The sequence below is a fragment of the Dermacentor albipictus genome, chromosome 8 (assembly GCF_038994185.2).
Source record: "Dermacentor albipictus isolate Rhodes 1998 colony chromosome 8, USDA_Dalb.pri_finalv2, whole genome shotgun sequence".
NCBI classification, from domain to species: Eukaryota; Metazoa; Arthropoda; class Arachnida; order Ixodida; family Ixodidae; genus Dermacentor; species Dermacentor albipictus.
The window spans coordinates 81510716-81532884 of record NC_091828.1 but is presented as its reverse complement, the minus strand read 5'-3'; the positions used below and the strand labels follow the sequence as shown (position 1 = coordinate 81532884).

The 22169-nt window shown below is 46.1% G+C and overlaps 2 protein-coding genes across 3 annotated transcripts in view; one reads left to right on the top strand and one right to left on the bottom strand.

Moving 5' to 3' along the window:
• The window catches only part of LOC135898650 (uncharacterized), a 195732-nt gene that overhangs the window by 35528 nt on the left and 138035 nt on the right, over positions 1-22169 (bottom strand). The gene's annotated exons all lie outside the window — the stretch shown is intronic.
• The window catches only part of LOC135898651 (uncharacterized), a 29171-nt gene continuing 10478 nt past the window's right edge, over positions 3477-22169 (top strand). The window contains exons 1-4 of one of the 2 annotated variants that reach the window (XM_065427720.1): positions 3477-3680; positions 5956-6159; positions 12107-12302; positions 19047-19270. In XM_065427720.1, the coding sequence (XP_065283792.1) occupies positions 3595-3680; positions 5956-6159; positions 12107-12302; positions 19047-19270 (710 nt within the window). In that variant the 5' untranslated portion in view covers positions 3477-3594. The remainder of the gene's footprint in view (positions 3681-5955; positions 6160-12106; positions 12303-19046; positions 19271-22169) is intronic. The other variant, XM_065427721.2, reaches the window with a different exon arrangement.

Below are 22169 nucleotides of genomic sequence, written 5' to 3'. Positions count from 1 at the left end.
AAGTGAGACCGAAATTATGTTACATGCTAGAATAATACGGCCATCTGTGTCGAAGTGCGCCCCGCCCATTAATATGGCTTCGAAAGAGGACGGATCTCTGCACCTGTGCACTGATTACTGTACTGCACTGATTACTGAACTATGTACTGAAGCCAGACAATGTACACGCAGTAAGAGTTTTTCTTGGCTTCGCAAGACATTTTATAAACTACATAAAGGATTTCGCGGCACGAGCTAAACCGTTGAACAACCTACTCCGTAAAAACACAGATTTCATTTGGTATGAAGAATGTGAAAGGGCGTACAGAGATTTGGTATTAGCCTTATAATCAGACCCGGTCCTCTCAACACCCGACTTCACTGTTTCATTGGAACTTACAGGGGATGCATTGAACTATGGAGCAGGTGGTGTACCGTACCAAGGAAGAAGCACAAGTGGCAGCGAAAGAGCAAGACAAGTAGTTGGATATTACCCATATACTTTCACAAAATCAGGGCAAATATACAGCACAACTGAAAAGAAGGCACTAGTTGTTGTGCTAGCGATTAGGTATTTTATTAGGATTAGGATTAGGTTTTAGCTCAAGCTCCCTAACGCCGACCTATTGCATTGATACTCAAGGATAAGTACTGCAGAATAGTTGTGTGGAAACCACGCACCGAGTTTGAGACATTCGGCCGGAAAAAAACGAAAAAAAACGCTAAATATTAATTAGGAACGTGACCACACCCTGAACATTAATAATTCTTCCATCTTGATCGGCACACATAGGAAGGCATTACAAAAAATAGTGATCAGCTTCGTCCTGTTATTAAACGGACTTATTGCTGGAAAAGTATTCTATGCGGCCTTTCAGTAAATTAAACTAGGTTCATTGAACTACGAGCGAAGTGTAGTAATTACTTCTAAAGTGTTCCTCTTTGCCCAGTGCTGATATGCGACCGCTGTGGTGTAAATAAAAAACGTGACTTAATGCTTGAGAAAAAATGCATTAGTTTCTAAACCACCACGGCTGATATGCACTCATCAAAATTCCGCTTTGATGAGGTGTTCGCATTTTAAGTGGCACTTTGTTTTCTACAATTTTATTATAGCCGGTGGATGACTTACTGCCACAAAAAAGAGAACGAACCTTTTTGTATTTTTACGCGATGCTTGCGCATAACTGGTATCTCCGTGAATCTATCTGAGTTGCATTTTGGTGCGGATCAGTCTTAGTGAGCCAGGCAGAGAATATAATTTCAGTGAGTCTGAGTGCGATTGAGCGCTGAGAAAAAAATGCATTCCGGCATTTAGCATGCCACCCGTATCACACGGCACGTGTTTGTTCCAAAAACAAAGAGTTCCAGGAACTCTCTTTGAAGGAGCAGCTGCTTGTCCCATATATCACTCCCTTTTCGAGAGCATATCGACTCCCTTTCAGAGTGAGCCGAATGATTCCCCCCGACAGTTTTGTTACTCCACCGCAAGGGAGTGCTAGTATTGTTCTGCCAGAGTGATAATATTGTCCCCACAATGCCAGCAGTATTTCCCCAGACGGAGTGCTTCTACTCCTCCAGACGGAGTAGTTATTCTCCCCAAAACAGGGCGCTTGTACTCCTCCTAACAGATCTAACGTACTCCTTCAGAACAGTGCTAGTACTCTTCCAAATAGTGGGAAAGCACTCACGTTTTAGAGCCATGGTCACGTTAGAAGGGATTCGCAATACTTACATGTGGCGAATATTTGATTGCCTCATAAGCAGCTCCTACACTTATGCGTGCTGAATTGGATGTAATTTGTAGGAGCCGAGCTACTCATCTGAAATATTTGGCGGTTTTGATCGTTTTTACATCGCGGCCAACGGCCTAGCCCATGCCTAATGAATTTTAGTGATGCATTTTGTATTGCGAAAATATATTATCTGCTCTAGTGGAGACGCGTAAGATTGTGTAATTTTAATACGCCGGTGTCAATATATTCCCCTAAATATATGACCGAATTATGGTATTTTCAGGTACCCACGACGCAGGAAGCTTCGAATGCTGCTTATGTGCAAATGCCGCATTAATCGCAGCGGGAAATGCATTGATATCCGCAAGAAAAGCACAATCGAGAAAAAAAAAGCAATCTGCATAAAAACTTCTGATATTCTAGGCCTAAAAATTTCTTTTTTTTGCTTCACATGGTAGACAAATTTACATTCACCAATTTCTCAGCGTTCGCCACTAGATGTCCGTACATTACAAATAATTGAGTGTAATCAACGTGCGAGGATAGGAGCACGCTTGCGCACAGACGTCGTGAACACTCATCGGACTTCGCTGCTAAGGCGAAGCCATTTTGAAACTCGTGCTTGAACATCAATCGCCTGCAGCGTCTTCCCAGCCTTTTGGGCAATGAACTGACGAAGCTTGGGGGGTCGTGATGATTCGGGCAAATCATACTTGGCATCTTCATGCACTTCACACGTTGAAGAATACAATGACGTTGCGCACCTCTGGCTATACTCAGCGTCATCCACGCAATAGATGCTTGTATCCTGTCATAGACTGGGCCAATTTAACATTCCATGACAAGCGCGCACAGAACCAAAGCACGATCTCTTTAATCTTCGTCCTCTTCTTCCCCGCGTTCCCACCAGATCTCTCATTCGTCATCTCGGCCCACTTCAATAACAATACCAGGTTTGTACGTAAGTCCAATTTTCTACTGCCTATGGTTCATTCTATTTAAAGATGACGTTATCATTCGCTGCTATAAAACTGCGGAATGGCTTACCCAACAACTTTAACTCATCATTTTTTCATGCATGCAGTCGTGCCATTAAGGTTTTTGATATGTATAACTAAGTTTGCTTCATTAATTACACTACATTTGCAATTTGTTTGTATTGACAGATGTTTTTATGCAGTATAGGCTTGCATATAGATAATTTGTTTTAGGTAATTTAATTTATTTAGATTCTATTTTTGCGACTGCATTTGTTTATTTTAGTTCGCTTGCTCATATTTAACAGTTCTCTCTATTTTGATTATTAACCGAGGGTACCGTCGCGGTCTTTTACTTAGGGACCTTCGCCTGTACATTTTCTCTTACCCATTAATTGTATTTTAAGAATAATAAACTTAAACTGAAACTGAGTGCGCATTGGGGCACATTCTGGCATTTATGCGTTAACGTACATGTACAGCATGAGTGATGGCAGCATTTGAAAAATCCTTGGCCTCCCATGTCGATCTCGGAGACTACGAAAAGCCATGAAGTATTGTTGGCGTTTTTATACGTAGACATTATAACTTGAAAGGTTATACAACTGGTGCGTCCAACGTTTCTTTTAGCCTTACCAGACACTGAACGCAGGACAAAAAATGCTTTCTTGCATTTACACTATTCGCTAAGCTCGAATAATTTCGTATCCCCTGCAAAAATAGTTTTCTTTGTAAGAGCAGCGTCGGAAACATTATTTAGCTTCGAAGGAAGGAAGAAGAAGAAGCATAGAGAGCGGTGAAGTGCTTTTCTTTGCCAGCAAGAAGATAGAGCGTTTTAGTTATTGAACATAAATCATTTTTAGCGTTGTCGAGAAACAGTACATACAACTGTGCAAGACACCATGGCAGAAGCGATCAAGGCAGGTGACGCACCGGAGAAATTATGTGCTACAACAGATAGGTGTCGTTTGCTGAAAGCAAGTTTGTGGTGAGTGAAAAATTATTTCTACCTCCGTGTAAATTTTTAGGCATGGTCTCGCCTTTAAGTGCACGCAGTTCATCGACAATAATGATAATCTGGCGACAGCTTGTGAATGTGTAAAATGCCTTCAGTGCAGCTTGACTTTGATGGAGCAGTCGCTGTGTTAAAGCAGCTCTGGTACTGCATATGCTAGCGCAATCCAGATTGGTAATAAATGCACTGAGAGAGAATATATGTGATCGCCATCGCAGTACATTCCTAACCTAGGCTGGTTTATTTACGTCATTGTCGAAATAGGATATTTCGAACTTGGCACGCACTGCATGTCCTATGCACAAAAGGTTACAAATGTAGGCTGTCCCGTGCGTATCACCCAGGATGATAAAGTTGCTCGAATTTGTTACCGTAATCTAAGCTGCCAGAGAGATCAACACATTGTACAGAGGAAGAGTTGGTATTGACGTGAAACATCTTTAAAATTGGTCAGAAGGAAACACTCGCTAAAACCACATGTAACGAAAACACCTTATATCGTTATCGCATATATCTCTGCAGCCCTATACGATTGACGCGTCATAAATTATTGTAGAAACAGCCGATTCATAGCAGCATCATGGGTGCGTGCTATGTTTTACAAAAAGATCATTAACATTGTCATTATCATTACCATCATAAAATGGGACCAGAGCCAGCACTGAGCGAGAAATGTTGCGCAACATGGAAGTGATTATAGTACGGAAGTGAAGGAAGCTTCGCTTGCAACCGGTTCTCACAAATCTGTGGGATACGCCATTTTCATTACTGTGAATTATTTAATTGGTATATTACCGTATTACGTCCATAAAGTCCATTGAAGCTCACAACTTCACAGCAACGAGAGAACGCAAAGCGCAAAATTTGTGGAAGCAAGGATAACAATTTTCGCGAGCAGCTTTCGTGGAATACAGCAGCTATGAAGAGCATGAGCTGTTCATAGAGAGGTGTGTGCCTCAAAAGGCAATTTCAATCCTTTGCGGCACGGAACAACCTAAGAAGAAAGGAACGCCCTTTCCAATAATTCAATAACTAATATTTTAAGTATGCGTGTTGTACCTCATATATATGTATATGACGAAGTCAAATTTAGTGTTTTGTTTCACAAGACGTACCGCATAATCTGGATATACTTGTCTACTGAAATAGAGGGAGACATGCCACAACAAGTTGAGCCTCCTGGATTTTTAATAATACGGTGAGATCGTTGACCACACGGAATGTCAGCACCTCAGAACCAGCACTAGCGGCGAGAACCGCAGTAGTACGCGGAAGGGTAAAACACACCGTCCAGTACGAGTGTCGTGGGCTACGCTGTTCACCTCAGAAGGGCACGCGCCCTGCCTTTGTCTGTGCGGCCGTGTAGTTCAGAGACAATGGCTCGTGGAGCCATTAATTCGCCTTTGTTTTCAGGATAATCCATGGTGCATGCCGAGTGGCAGTATTACGAAAGAAAATGGCATGCCCGTCGGAGATGACAGATATTAGTCGGCACGTGTTTTCCTTCAGGCGGAATTGTTTTGTTTTGTTGTGTGAGCAGGAGCGTGGCGGAAACCCCGGCAGGACTGGTGTCCTCGTGAATTGAACAGCTTGTAACACGACGCTCACACGTGTGTGCGCTTTTCGTTCAGGTTCAAACAATCGCCAGTCATCTACACTTCCCACCGTTACAAGGCGTTCCATGTGGTCGATGCTTGAGCGAAATTATTAAAGAACCCTGTGTTGTACCTCTGGAGATCCGATACCTCGGGGAGCCTTGCAAAAGATGAGGCGCGCGTACTATGTGCGGTGCGATGTGCACAATGTACGCAATGATAGAAATGTCTGGGTAGAAAAAATAGTAAAGAACGAAAGAAAACGTTCCGTAAGTTGCCTTGACGAAGAGTGGCTCGTGTCCTATGTTCAATTTCATATACTGCCTTACGCGAGGCTAGAACTGCTCATGGAAATAGCCAGACTCTATAAAGCTCTATAATTCAACACCAGCCTACTTTCTTACAGGCCGAAATCGCCTTCTTGCTAAAGTCCAGTCATGAACTTTCAAAGCTTCGTATATATCTATAAATAAACTATAAGAAACAACATACCGTGACTTCTTTAAGCCTACAATGTCTGCCCGCCGCACTTTACGTACTGTGGCTAATGCATCATTTTATAGTATTTGTAAGTAATGTAATACCTTGTTTAATGTAATACCTTATTATAGTATTTGTATTTGTAAGTAATGTAATGCCTTGTTTTGCTGCAGGACGATGTTTGGAGTGCTTGCGGTGATAAACATCCTTCCTGGCATCAAGTTGAGCATCCTTAATGGGCAATTTAAGACGCAACCCCAGCGGCGACCGACAGCACCTCCGACGCAAGTCCACCACAGTCCAAAAAGCTTCTACGACACGGACGGTGCAACGGGATACAGCTATGACGTCGTTCCCGACATCCTCCATCTCGTCAGGTATGTGCAGCCGCTAACTGCAAAAAAGCGTGTGTGAAATTCATAAAGCCAATTTAGAAAGAATTTTCAGGAATTTTCGCCATTGTCGAAGATAAAAGCGTTCTTTGGATAAGCAAGTTTATGGTTCCCACCGCTGTCAAAAAAGCGCTGCATTCGACAACAGACGTGCGCGCAATGTAACCTGATCTACCGCATTAGGGCCAGATGTAAGCGATATCAAATCGCAAAACTTAAAAAGCAGGCCCAGTTCCTCAAGTATGCAGGAAGTTCTAATTTAAGGGAGATAATATAGCTCCTTGAGGTGTTCCTTTGTCAGCCATCTTAAATAAATCCGAAGTGATTTGGCCAATACTGATGCTCGCCTCGCGGTTGGAAAGAAACGCTCTTAAGTAATTGTATGTGCGCTCACCAAAACCCACGTGTTCAAGTTCCTCTAATATTGCGGCGTGAGAGACGTTGTCGAAGACTCCTATGAGGTCTAGTGCTACGACTAGTCTCTCGTCGCGGTATGGTATATTAGTTAGAATTTCCTCTTTAAGTAGGAGGAACGCGTCCTGGCAACATAAACCCGTGCGAAATCCTATCACGGAGTCCGGGAACCAGCTCCGCTCTTCCAGGCATCGCTGCAATCTGCTATGGATAACCCGTTCATAGAGCTTACCCTTGGCGATGTGTTGCCTCGCGCGCGATCTGGATCGGATACTCGACCTAGGTTACACGCTCTACGCGGACAACATCACGCTATGGACGAGCCGAGGTTCACTAGGGGATAAGGAATATACGCTCCAAATCGCAGTATTAGCGGTGGAGAAATTTTCTACATGGAGTGGCCTGAAGTGCGAAACCGAAAAACCTGAGGTCATCCGGATACACGCGAAAGGCAACAAATCCAGAGGAACGATTAACATCGTGGTTGAGGGCCACTCAGTCCGAGAGTTACCCACGATGCGAGTCCTGGTTGTGTGGCTTCAGAGTGACGGGAGAGCCCTACAGACACTCAAGACCCTCAAATCCACAGCCCACAACAAAGCCCAAATGATACGTTGCGTGACGTATCGAAAAGTGGGAATGCGAGAAGACGGTACCCTAAGGCTCGTGCAGGCCTTAGTGGTTAGTTGAATCGCGTATGGCTTACAGTACCAAATCCTGAACAGGGAGGACCAAAACCAGGCGACCGCAATAATCTCAACCAATTTCAAAGCTGCTCCGGGCCTGCCTGCTTGTACAGTCGCGGACATAATATCATAGACCATGAAATCTATGAAAAAGCTGAATATCTCCGCAACCTCACAACGCAATCTCGTATTTGCATTTTGGAGCTCGACTAGAATAGGCTTACAACGTTGTCGAGGGCAGTTTTACTGGTTACTGCTACAGGCTGCTCGGGAATTGAACGTTTTCGGAGATCCCGTGGTCCATTTTATTCTGTCCGCGACTGTACTTCAACGGAGCGCATGTTAGCTTTGGGAGTGCACAATACTTTCGACGAACTGAGGCAGGTCACCCTGATGCGGCAGAGGGACACCTCAGCTTCACAAAAACTGGTAGGGCAATATTGGCTAGACTCAATATCCCAGCATATCCCATTTATCTCACACCTCAGGCCGTACCTCTTCCTCCTTCGATGAGATCCAAAATTACAGTAGCCCCAATTCCAAAGAATATGCATCGTGAGTACAACAAAGAAAGGCGCAAAGCACGCGCACAACACATTCAATCAGCGTATTCTAATAACCATAGGTACAACACGTACTACACGGACGCAGCTGTGTATGCAGAAGCGACCGGGCAGCGCTACCAAATGAGGTACGCCCTGGCAGTCGTGAACGCAATTACCCAACAGCGAATTACCGCGTCGGCCACGGCGGGATCCCCCACCTCGGCTAAAATATTAGCAGTCGCGATCGCACTCGCTCACGCCGAGCGTTCACAAAGGGACTCGGTCGTGGTCACAGACTCCCAGGAGACATGTCGCATGTTTCTCAAGGGGCACGTGACTGCGGCTAGCCTCGCGATAATCCCCAAATCCTTCAACCGCGTTTCAACCACGCGTTTTCCGCGAGCGAAAAACGTAAGGCGTGGCGAACGCCCGCGTTACCCCTGACGCGCGAGCACCCGCACGAATAAATGGACCGGCGCCTTGGCGTCGCGTTTTCCGGGTTTCCAGACAACATAACTCGCAACGACACGAATTGTCTGTGTTACCACATATACAACGTGCCCTTAAACACACAGAACACTGGAATAAAAATAATCTTGTGTAATTAGACAGCGACCTTTTTCTCCGAAGTGTATTTATCAAGCTTACAAGCTTAATTTTAAGCAGCAAGATTGTCTGCGAAACTGCGACTATGTACCTTCCGCGCGCTGAGAGGCCGCTGCTTCTTTACAACTTCACGTAAAAAACAGAGTGTCGGCCGCTTACTACCGATCAGACGAGGCAATCGCTACATTTGAGGGGGATGCTGAGGGCATCTGCTATACCGTATACGCTGAGGATATCTGCTAAAGCTCGCCAAGCCTGTTCACGTTTGATGTTGTTCTTGTAATTGCGGTCGCGTACGTCACACAGGACGCGATGCTTCTGCACTTCAGTTATTAGGGCCTCGTTGAAGGTTTCTTTGTCCATTTTGGTGAACACGATGCAGGAACCAACACGATGCGTGAGCGAAATCACGGTAGCACATGCTTTCTTTGAGGCGCGCGCCAGTTCTGCCGAGAAAAAATAAATGCACCAGAGAGGTTCCGTCGAGATGCGTAAAACCCCTAAACTTCGTAACCTAGTGCCACGCTTTGAAGAATGCCGCCTCCTCCTCGCGCGCTCTGGCCGAGGCCGACGCCGCGTCGCTATTGGCATAATAGCATCACGTGAGCCCTCGCGCCATGCATCAGCGCCATTTTTGCTCGAGAAGCGTCTACGGAGTGGCGAGGAGCGCATGTTCGTGCCATTGCGACGTGCGAGCAATGTAGGTGGCGCCGCGATCGTGGAGGGTGCGTGAAAGAGAGGAGAAACGAGGAGGAGGGAAGGCGGAGGAAGACAGTGTCACTACTTTAGGAAGTTTAAGGAGTTTTAGAGATGCGCAGAGAGCAGGGCCATCTGGTCGCCAAACCAAAAACCAAAATGCCACGTGACTTACTTGAACTCTGATTGGCGGACGCGACGCGTTTTTTTTTTTTTACTGCGAGCAGCAGCACGCGGCGGCGCGATTTCGGGACAGGTCATGCTGGGCACCCGTAAAAATGACGCGCGCGTCCCACCATCCGCGCGTCAATCGCGCCTGAAATCGCGCCATGCGGTTCCACCTTAACACAGTGAAATGCAGCCAGTTGCCGTGTACCACAGTGATCCCAAGGCAATAATTATGATGGTCGCGCAACAAAAGATGACAGCACCGCGCTCTTTTAGTAAATGTCTCTTTATTCACCCAATAATAAACTCATATCAGTCGAAATCAACTTTGCAAATTTTCTAAGACATTTTTCTAAGTTAAAGCACCGATCGCAAAACAAATCAGTGTTGTGGCACTTCCGTGCATACCATAGCATGCGGACAACCTTTTCTTTCTGATAAAGGCGTAAGGATTTAGTAGCGGGGTGATAGCGTATCTACCATGTCTCTTCGAGACATATCTGGGATGTCTAATTGCGGCTGAGTCTGTAGACAAATTATGCATAAGTTGCCATGGCTTAGAGGTAACGTACGGAGCTCGTGAGGTACAGGTTAGATGATCGAATCCTGGTAATGGCACCTTTAGTTTTACTCGAAATTTTTAGTGCTCTCAAACGCTCTGTAGCGTTTTCTGCGTCAAAAAAATATATACGGTAGCCAGGCACCGCGTTTATCTCGCTCTGGCGCTGCTTTTAGCACGGGTACCCAGTGCCTCCCAGTAAACCGCAGCTGCCCAGCATGCAGCGCGCGAAACTGGACCCTTAATCCGGCATAGCACAGGGTTTTGCGAGTAGGGTATGAGTACGGTTATTGAGAAAATGTTATAAACCCAAGAAAGTCACAATTTTATGTGCGATTAGCGACGATGGTGAAAGATGGCATGGATTGTTCACAGAATTGCTGTTGTGATAGAAGCCGCCAAGCGCCTTGCAACGCTCTGGCTTGCCTTCGGGAAGTGGCTAAGGATGTTCTGTTTCGCTTGCTGGGGCATGTATATCCGTGGTCTAAGGACTAGAGCATTGGGATGATTTGCTGAGTGTCCTCTGTTCCAATCTTTTGTCGGACAATCTTAACGCGAACGTGTTGAGGGCTCCGCGTCGCATAAATTACGGCGCCAGTGGGCTTGTCCGGGAACAGAGAACTTCGTATATATTTAGGCATATGTATATGACATGCCTTGATATACGACATGCGGTATATGCGCGTTATGATGTCGCACCATTCTGTCTCTAATGGTGTTCATACTTTGTCGTTCGTTCTTGATGAAGTCATTCCTCGGAATTTTGAAAACGACAGCCCACGAATAAGTGTCATGAAACAAAACACCGTCAGCGCGTGCCTTTTACTATATATATTATCCGACTTAATTAATAAATGTGCGAAACAATAAAGGAAAGCTGGAAATGCTTGAATTTGTGTGGCGCTACCATGCACAACCTCCGGGATCGGCCCACGCAAGAGGCCGAGTTTTTACCAGAGAACTTGCTTTCCTGCATGGCGCTCGCCGCCAGCCTTTCCCGGTAAATGTCAGGTTACATAAGCATGAGTTGCCGGGAAGCATCAGAAGCGGTCAGTGATCTTTGGGTGCTGTCGTGTTCCACTCTTGAAGGCGAAGTTTAAGCGCCCTCCAATTTTTATTTACGTTTATTTAAGTGCTATTATACACATATCCGTTCGCAACGACGCGGTGGCCAGTGGTGCTAGTAGCACATGCCAGCCCACATATCTATGGCTGCACTATCTCGGGGACAGGCCCACGATTAAGGACGTGAAACATAATTGATACGGAAAAGTGGTAGTACATCGCTAAGAAAGAGATTGCTCTTAAAAATAGGCGTCACCATATTGTCGTATTCTGAACTTTTTCTCTTGTTTGTTGAATGCATGCTAGCCTTCAATTTTTCATCCTGTGCATCATTAAATGCTTACACAAAGTCATAAGTCAGCCTTTTGCGGCTACTAGAAATTCAAAATGACTATCTGGTGGGATAGTTGGTGGTATGGCATTATTTACACAGTAGAGCAGAAGCACATGGAAGACGAAAAAAAAATGAAAGAAAAAAAGGGGAAACAATTCTGTGTCCCATCTTTCTATTTCAAGTCCATGTGCTTCTGCGCTACTGTGTAAGTAATAGTAGACATTATGCGAATGTTATATGTTAATATTGACTAGAATAAATACTCTGCCTACCATGCTTTATAGCGTAAAAGTGCAATCGTATTCTTTCTGTATATTTGTTGCTTGCAACCACTTCAGCAGCATTGCTACAGACGCGTCATTATAATGCGCTCAGAATCTGTTTAAATAGGCGAAGTTAACAATAAACTAGCCGAGATGGCTTGACCTATGACAATGGGTGAAGGTATATTTACCAACACCGCCAGTATGGTCAGGAGGAGCTGAAATAAGCAGCACGATATTGTCGTTTTCTCTAGTTTTGTTCTTATTTGTTTATTGCATACAAACCTCTAATTTATCCTCCTATGTATAATGACATGCTTAATAGATATTATAAACCAGCCTTTCGCGGTAGACATTATGAGGATATACAATTTTACTAATTAAAAAAAAATGTTTTTTGCATACCATCCTTTAAAGCGTAGCACTACAATCGTCTTTTTTTGTAGTTGTTGCTTGCACGCACTTCTGCAGCATTGCTACAGACGTCTCCTTATATTACGCTCAGAATCTCTTCACATAAACGAAGTAAATGACGAACCGTCAAGTGTGGCATGCTCTAGTGCAAATAAATGAAGATATCGTTGCCTTCGTCCCAGGTACAATCAGGCGCACCTCAGCTTTCCTGACGCTGTGTTCTACCGCTCTATGTACCTCAACCACAGACCGCGGAAGATAATGGTCCACTGTAGTCCGTGTGGATTCACTGGACCCTACGCTCGCTTGGTTGAAGGCATTCCGTTCACTTATGTGCCAACAGTATTCCCCAAAGACGTCTTCGGCACACCTATAGATGTAAGTGAATGTCTTAGCCTCGGAGACGGACACCCTACGCAACTCATCACAGTGAATTATGCTTGGTTCTCTTCCTAGGTGCTACCTTTACATGATAACTGTAGGGATGTCCTCTATCTGACACCTAAGGATGACTCGAGAAAGTGTAAACAATTAACTTGATGTGCCTGCACTGAATCTTGGCACTGTTGTCTACTGACGACGCGGTGCACACAACAAGACGTCGAATTGTTGGTTTCTTGTTTGATTTTTTTCTTTACCTATTTTGAGATGTTCTCTTGAATACTGTTTAATAAGCGTTCTTGCAGAATGTTTTATTTTTACAGCTAAAAAGTTTCATTCCACGTTTATGGGCCGTCCTCGCACTGTAACAAAGCGGTCGCTATAGTTAAAGTAGAATAGTTACGAGGAAATAAAAAGAAATTTTTTGCAAAAAAATATATTTTCGAAGTAATAGTGATACTTCTAAGAAAGTGTACTACAGCATCGTGCAAATGCTAACTTTCCATGGAAATCATTTGGATAAGTTGAAACATTGAGGTACCGTATTAAACGAGTTCTGTACGTAAATCGTAGTACGGTGTAAATTGAATTTTGATAAGTCGTTAGGATGTTCCTCCTAAATATAACAGTATATTCCAAGCGGCACATATTTAAAAGGTAAAGCTCCGAAGCTCCTGGCACCGACTGACAGTTGGTCAAGATAATGAGATGTTGGTCAATGCTTTATGCAGAGTGAGATGGAGGTGTACTAGGGCTGTCTAGGACGGTTCCGTTCTCTGTGTGCCACATGTTCAGAGCTTGCAAACGAACCTTTAGAGTGTTCAAAGGCTAGCATACTTGAGCAATGCTGGGCTGCAGATGCCGAATAGACCAAATTCAATTATGACTATATATAATTCTGAGCATCGGGCAGGCTTTCTTCGCACAAATTTTGTTTGCAGAATCACACATCTGGGCTACTAGGAACAATTTACAAGAATTCTCCTAACTTTTCGTATCACTAAAAAAGTAGATTTTCAATACATGGGCTATTATGACATTGAACAATACCGATTCATCATATTGACACGTGAACTCGTTTATCTTTTACGGCGGAGCGCTTTTAACGTCTAAAAATTGTTATTGCTCAGCGCAGGACGCGTCTAAATGTATCCGAAGTTTGAAGAATATTATCGATACTTATATCTGCGGTCTGTTGTCACGGAACCTTGTGTAATCTGAGTGCATGTATGCGCGACGCGAATGGTGTCGAGCATTGTGGAAGGGAGGCGGGTCCCAGGGGTTACTCTGGAACATTCGACGACTGATCTATAAAAGCCGACACGTTTGACCATCTGATCAGATTTTGACGATCGCCGACTGTGTTCGCCGTTGTCGCCGTTCTTTAAGGGCAGCCTGTTTTTGTGGGCACAGGTTCGCCCAATAAAAGTTAGTTTTGTCTTTCGCAGTACTGCTACTGTGTTCTTCATAAGTCACTCCACGTGATATCTGGTAGAGGGGCTGGGTATACGTCCTTCTTCGTGATCTTGTTTAGTTGACGATAATCGACGCAGAAACGTACGGTTCCGTCCCGTCATTTTTCTTCACTAAGACAACAGAAGACGCCCACGGGCTTTTCGACAGCTGGGTGATGTCTTCGCCCAGCATTTCGTCGACTTGTTGTGTTACAGCTTCGCGTTCTTCCGTCGAAATTTGGTAAGGGCTCTGGCGGAGGGGTCGAGCGCACTCTTCGGTTATGGTGCGATGCATTGCAACTGGTGTTTGTCAAATTTTCAATGACGTCGAAAAGTATATTTGTGTCGTCGAAGCAGAATTCTGAGCAGTTGCTGCTTATTCACGGGGAGACTTGGACTTATATCGAAGCCTGGCTCGGGAACTACGATCGTCGGTGTAGATGCGGCAGAATCCGAGAGGACAAACGCACGGCTGGTCTCTAGAATTGTCTTGGTATATGCGATCGTCGTGCCCTTGTTGACGTGCTTGAACTCCTGGTTGCAGTTTGTCAGCAACAACTTCGTGTTTCCTACACGCAATAAAGCGATCCCTCTTGCAACGCAAATTTCATGGTCGAGCAGCAGGCGTTGGTTGCCTTCGATGACGCCTTCTACGTCAGCAGGTGTTTCGGTGCCACTGAAATAACAATGCTGGAGCTAGGCGGGTTGCTCACTTGACCTTCGAGCACGTTCAAGGCATGGTGACTGCGATGGCTCTCCGGCGGTATAACTTGATCTTCCGACAGCGTTATTGACTTCGACTTCAGGTCGATGATTGCGCCGTGTTGGTTCAGGAAGTCCATGTCGAGAATGACGTCTCGTGAACATTGTTGGAGGATAACGAAAGTGGAAGGGTAAGTCCGGTTTTGGATGCTAATTCTTGCCGTGCAGATTCCAGTAGGCGTTATGATGTGTCCTCGAGCGGTCCGATTTCACGCGCCTTCTCATGCAGTCTTAGCTTTCTTCAACTGGGCGGCGATGGGCCCACTCATGACAGAGTAATCAGCGCATGTGTCTACTAATGCGGTGACTGCGTGGCCGTCAATAAGCACGTCGAGGTCGGTGGTTCTTTGTCTTGCGTTACAGTTAGGTCTTGGCGTCAGATCATGGTTGTGTCGCGTTTACCTGTGCATGGTACGTGGCGTCGTCAGGTGGACTTTCGTTTGAGTATTATTTGCTTCCAGACTTCTTTGGGACGCCAGCGTGTCCTTTTGTCGTCGAGGTAGTCTTTTCGTAGTCTTCGTAGGCTGTCGGAGGATCTTCAGCAGTTCGACGAACAGCAACCGCACCTCCATCGGTTGCTGCTTCTAGTTTCCCGGATATGGGCTCACGGACCGGCCCCGGGCTGGGCTAGTGTATGGACGGCGCTGCGGCGACAGGTAGCGGCCTGGTGATGGCGCAACGGGACGGTCGTCGAGGGCTCCACTGAGTCGCGGCGAGGTAGTCGGCGATGTCACGAGGGCGTTCACCTTCCCGCGGGCGCGCTGCGTTGACGGCGAAGCCTCGCAATCCCAGGTCGCGCTATGGGCACCGGCGGTACACATGGCCCGCATCGCCGCAGTGGTAGCAGAGCAGGCGGTAGTCGGGGGCGCGCCAAATGTCCGTCTTACTCGCGTAGGTGCGCTGGGTGACGGGTGGGCGTGCTGGCGGCGGTGGTGGCGTCGGAACACGGAATTTGGGCGTTACAGGGCTCTGGTGACGTCGCGAAGGTGGACCTTGACGGCGTGCGACAGCGGCGTAGGTCATCGCTTCTGGCTGGGTCTCCGGTAATTGAGGTTACGCCTCAGGAACTCCAAGCGATTGCTGAACCTCATCCTTCATGCTGTCAGCGATTGAGGCCACTTGAGTCTGCGACGAAGGCAAGACCTTGCGCAGTTCTCCGTGCACTATGGCCCTGATGGTCTCTTGCAGATCACAGGAACCCAGTGCATGGATGGCGCCCTGATGTGCGAGCACTTGTAGCTTGTATTGCCTAGTGCGCATTTCTCAAGTTTTCCCAAACGTCTTTGCCTCTGTCAAGAACTCGGCTACGGTCTGCGGTGGGTTTCTGATGAGTCCGGCGAAAAGTTCTTGCCTTACGCCTCGCATCAAGAAACTCACGTCTGTCCCTTCGGACGTTTCCGGGTCAGCGTGCTGGAAAAGTCGGGTCATCTCTTCCTTGAAGATGAAGATGGTCTCATTGGGTAGTTGGGCTCGGGTTTCCAGCAGAACTTCAGCCCTTTCTTCACTGACAACGCTCGTGAAGGTCCTCAGCAAGTTACTGCGGAACAGGTTGCATGTTGTAAGGGTGGGCTCCTGGTTCTCGAACCAAGTCCTCACGGCATCTTTCAAGGAGAAGTGCACAGGTCGTAGCTTATTTTCAGAAGTCTAGTTGTTGAAGGTCGAGATTCTTTCGAAGGTTTCGAGCCAGGTTTCCTAATCCTCCGGCGTAGCTACGCGGAAGGTAGGTGGCTCTCTGCGCTGTTGAAATACGATGGATAAGACTGGGGCTGCCATTATGGTTGCCTTGGCAACAATCTTCTTGATCTTCTCAGGTAGACGTCCGAGCTCCGGGTGCAGCTGTTGAAGACGACTGCTTGCTCGATGGTCCGGGACCACGTTGTTGTTCTATTTGCGGTCCGGGCTTGGATCACGGCTTATCGGGGTTGTCCGGTGCATGAACGAAAAGCACCTCCACCAGATGTCACGTGGAATGACGTTTGAAGGACACAGTAGCAATCACCGTACACAGTACCATCACTGCCGCTAAGGCCCTTTCTCAAATAACACACATCGTTCATTGGCGTCGCTTTATAGGAATAACTTTTTTTATCTCGAAACAGCATTTGATGCTCTTAATAAAATGTATCCGAAAATCAATTATTAAATTACGGTTTTCATGGGAATGTTATTGAGCTACGTTGCCATTACCATAAAAATACTATATGAGCAGTGCTAATGAATACCATCACGTCTTCTATGCGAGAGTAGCGCACCAGTGGCCTACAAGGATCGTACCTTGATCACTAATTTTCATATCTTTATGTCAACGATTCGGCATATTGTCACGTGGTGGTGATGTTAAGAACATAGTAGCAATACTGTGACAGAAAAAACTAACTTTTATTGGGCGAACCTGTGCCCACAAAACAGGCTACACTTATAGCACAATGATAGCGGCGAACACGATCGGCGTTCGTCGAAAATCTGATCAGCGGTTCAAGCGCGTCAGCTTTTATACACAATCGTCGAATGTTCCAGAGTAATCGTTGGGACCCGCGAGCCTTCCATAAAGTTCTACATCATTCGCGTCAGGCGAATAAATCAAATAACACAAGGTTCGGCAACAACAGACTGCGGATAGAAGCATCGATAACTTTCCAGAAACTTCGGATACATGCAAGCGCGTCCCGCGCTGTGCGATAAGATTTGTTAGGCGGTGAAACCTGGTCGCCCGATGAATATAAATACACGTGTCAATATATAGTGAACTCCTTTACGTAAACAGAGCCCGTTCTGCGTTAATACTAGTCGACTCGCAGTCGGCATGTCGCCTTTTCATGGCAGACACCCTGCCCATACTCACCATCAAAATCCTAGGAAGAAATCTCACGGAACACCACGCTATTACGTGGGGTCCGGCACACGCCGGAGTGAGGGGTAACGAGAGGGCGGACCACCTCGCTCGAGAATATAGCATCCGAGCGACGGAACGCACTCTCGTAGAATCTCCGATCACAGCAAAACATATCTTGGAGGCACAGAGACGAGGAAGGCAACGGTATAGCTTTCGAGACACATCCTAGGACTCAGCGCAAATGCGGGACTGGCGCCGACTACAAACCCGTACTAAACACACCTACTCCTACTGCATCACATACACCCCACCCGGTATCCCAACGCTTTCCCTTGGTGCGGAGGGCGGCCATCTCTTGACCATATCACATGGTCGTGCCAGAGTCGGCCACAAGAAATCCAATCATCCCTTATGGGGCAAAACTCCAACAGTAGGCAGTGGGAGGTGTGGCTAGCCAGCACGGTGCGGGAGGACCGATTGGCCCTTCTCGAGCAAGCCAGGCGTGCCACGATCGCCAGTGGGGCCCTGGACTGAGGGACCCACCCACTGGGCCTGAATGTGATTTTTCTAATGAAAGCTTTATACTACTACTACTACTGTCGAGTTTATTGAAGTATATGTACATGGCTATTCCACAGTCAGCGAATTGCCTATATGTTAACGACTGTTTTGATGGTGATTCTCTTCCTTGTTTATTTCCGTAGGCATTTTTGTGTCATGTACTACCTCGTAGGGGAGTGTATAGGTGTAACGTAAGAAATGGGGACTTCACGTCTACTCGCGTTCTTACGGTTGAACATCTGTATTCGCATAGCGATTTCCTAGTACTGCAATTATATTTTCACGTAGTTGTGACGGTGAAAAAAGCAGCAAAACCGGGAATGATGTAACTAGCCTTTTATTGGGCTAACTTGTGCCTGCATGTAAACATGCAGGTTCAAGTTTGCCTTACATGCAGCGCATCCTGCGTAGCGCGATACACTTTTTCAGACGGTGAAAAGCGCCCACCCGTAAAAGAGAAATGACCCTGTTGAGCTAAATGCGTCACAGCCTGCAAGCAGATAAAAATGCGCAATTTAATGAAAAAAATAAGATTGCCTGCTGCTTCGCTCTTTGCCCGTCCAAGAGAAACCGAAAAATAGCTTCGACTCAATTGCCAGCCACAGAAAGCGAGAACTCGCGAGAACTCACCCTGAATTATGAGATAGATTAAAAGTGTCATTTCCGTTGTCGTTGACCAGCGTACATGCACCAGTGTTAATTGCAGAGACTGCGCAGTGTAATTAACATTTAATGTAGGACAAATCGAAATGAAAGCACCACATTTGGAATCGAGGAATCGAATAACTTAAGGAAGCGTAATGAAACAGGGGTATCCAATATTGCAGAGACAGTCGAGTGCGTCTTTTTATAACCGAGGCATATTGACAAAATTGAGGTTTAAAATGTACATTTGTTTGCAGTTAGCTGACGAATGCATTAATTTTTATTTCTATGTACGCGTTTGGCCAGGGTCCACAAACACTGCTGGGAGACTGCATTTGTCTTGCTACATTCAGTTTTCCAAACGGGAACATGCAATTGACCGATAGATTGAAATTCAAGATTGCGAACTGTGTGTGCATCTGGTAAGGAATATCGGGTGCGCGCATTCTGTTCATCACAACGCCGGTTTTTTTTTTTGTTTTCTAGCCAGGAAATCGCCACCACTCAACGGACATTGTGGGCATGCGTGTCCTGATGCGTTACGGGGGCATCTACCTCGACGCGGACGTGTTCGTGGTGCAGTCTCTGCGACGGTTCCTTCGATACGAGGCAACCGTCGGTTGCGCAGAAGATGGAACTTTTGGCAACATGATAATGATCGCGCACAACAACTCCCGCGTCATGCGTCTGTTCATGGAGACCTACCGTGAGTGAGTAGAGCGCAGATGCAGCAGTTGCGAAAACAAAGGTTTTGTGCGCTAGCTGCAAAGTTCAGATCGCCAAAATACGAGAACCCGCAGAATCAACAAGTGGCACTTTATAACAGGACAATGTTTACAGCTATCTGGTGCATAATGAAGTGTCCGACCAGCATGGCATTGCACAGTGACGACAGAAAAAAAAAAAACGACAACACGACTCACATACAACTGAAGAGAAATAGACACCCGTATGTCGAGGCAAAAAAGGATGTCTTAAAGAAAACAAAAAAATTGAACTTACGCAATTCATTAGTGTTGCTTTCTGAGACTTGGGCTCGTGGCAGGAAGAGATTCTGTTTTATGCTGATGCACCAGCTGCCTTTTTATTGTATCGCCACCGCCTCTTAGATAACACACGCCTTCGCGGGTCTAATTTGGCTGAGCGCGCGTATCTATTTATGAGGCGTGCCGGCAACCACCGCTACGGTAATGTGTCGCCAACCATCATAGGTAGCCAAACTCACTTATGACCTGACTCATTCACCAAGCCGCGACTGTGAGTGAGCGCTGCTGGACAGGAGTTCGGTGAGTCTGAGCGCGAGTAAGCCATGCCGAGTAGAATGCTTGTGAGTCTGAGTCCGAGTCGGCCAGGTTGAGTATAACTTTAGTGAGTCTGAGTCGGATTGAGGCGAGCTCAGTAGAATTTTATTCATTAGGGCCGAATGACTCCTAAACGATAAATCTATTTTGTGACTGAATATGGTTGAGTACTCTTAATTTTGCGCCCAAAACAAAAACTCGCTAAAGCCGCGGTGATGGTAGCAAAGCGATGCGGCAACCAGCGTAAATTCTAATAGTGCATAGCGAAAAAAAAATTGAGACCGAGAGTACACGATCGTCGTCGGCCTTGCTGTCTGTCTTTACGCCACAGCTGCAATAACCTCTCCTGCCCTTCTCCAACACCTTGCCAAACGCTCACGCATCAGTTCCACGCGCGTCCTTATCGCAACACCGGCAACTCAAGTTGACGCTCCTAAGTCGGCCACGATGCCGCACTTCGATCCCCCCCCCCACCTGTATCTGCTCAGTTTCTCGTCTTCCTATCATCCGCGCCCGTTCGAGGAAGGTTCGGAAAGGAAGTGGGACAAAGTTCACTGCGAAGCGTGCTGCATTCAGGCACATGCGAGCAGTACATGTCGGGCAAGTGTGCCCTCGCACCTTGCCTCAAGGTCACACAAGGCTATATGCTATAGTGATGTGGGCTCTGGTGTTGTGAGTTGACACAGTTTAGTCGACACAGTTCCCTTTCTCGCTCAATTTTGGCTAGACCATTTTCCTTTTGCCTGGACTGAGCGCTGTCACTCTTGCTTTCATGCCGAAGCCATGATGACTTGCGTATACAGTGCGACTGACTTTGTGGCAGTCGTTTCTGGCCGTGTTGCTTAACTGTGCTTGTGGTAACCTAGTGTGGGCGTCCTGTTGCCTCCACAACCTAGCTTTCCAGATGTTGAGTGACCAGCGCGACCTTGGAGAAGGACAAGGCGAGCTGGATTTTGACGAGTCCACTCCTGAAGGGAAGTTTGATTGAACGTAGATGATAATAAATGGTGAATGTAGATGACGTATATATGCATTTGCGATTTACGAATCGCTATTACGATCGAGTAGGGATGCAGAAAAGAAACCGCGTTCTTGCGTCGTATTTTACCCAGCTCATTACTGGTTCTGGCTCAATCCGTGAACCTAGGTAGTCGCTGCAACAGCAGACCTTGAAGTTTCAATGTTGTTCCGCACACCCGCTAGCTTTCTGCTCGCCCTTCCGTTTGAAAAGCACGTTCTCGCCGATCGTTGCCAATAAATTCTACCAATAAATTGTATTCTGAAGCTTCGTTACTTGATTTTGAACCATTCTGGTCATTTTGTGGCACCCACGACCTTTGTTAGTGTTTGTATGCATGATGCAAAGATTTATAGGGAAAACTTCGTTTTTTTATTCTCTCTATAGACTGCTTTCCTGCACAGGAGAGGTTCCTGAACCCATTCAAGAAAACTCATTTGTTAGTTCTCGGCGTTCTCGTATAATTTCTGTCATCCCTTTGCAGCGTTATGTTCCCCGAACCTCTCGTGCCTAAGCTTTATATCAGTGCAGGCCTGGAGTATTCCGTCCTTGTATTTGACCATGCTAAGTCTCTTGTTATCAAACTAAAATTCTACGAAAAATGACATATGTGTTACAATGCGAACAAAGCCCGCGACTATTAAAACATTCTGTAATGTCCTTGAGTAAATGAGATCCATGGTTGCATAGGTGAATATGATAAGTTTTCCAAGATTTATATATGTAATGTAAGCATACAATTTTACTCTAGGATATGTCCTTGCCAATTTTTAATTATGTTCTCGCTTGGTGCATTCGTAAAAGTGATATTGCTGCGCACAATTTGTTCCTAGGTGATGGATCTAAACAACCAATTCAAAATCGACTGCCCTTACTTAGCTTCCATTCATGCCCTTTACACTAGCCAATATGCCCCAACTAATGCAGCTTACAGTTCTGGAATTGCTGTACATCTACGCGGGACGATGTCACCCTTGTGAGTAGCGTTTGCGTCAAAGCTGGACGTTTACACATATGACTGAAGCGGTCTGCTCAGCTGCGTACTTGTTGAGAGCCGTTCATTGATCCTAAAGACCACCGGTTATCTGTAACAAACCTTACAGCACCTGTTCACCTTTAGATATTTTGTATTAATCTGCATACAGAAGAGGCACTCAAATTTTAGGTTTAATGCATGCAGTAGTCGCTTGAATTCTAGAACCTATACCGCCATCAATATTGGTCGTTTCTTTGCCTCTCGCTGTTCCTATGGTGATGATGTAGCGCTGTTGTGATAAAGTGTTTTACAAG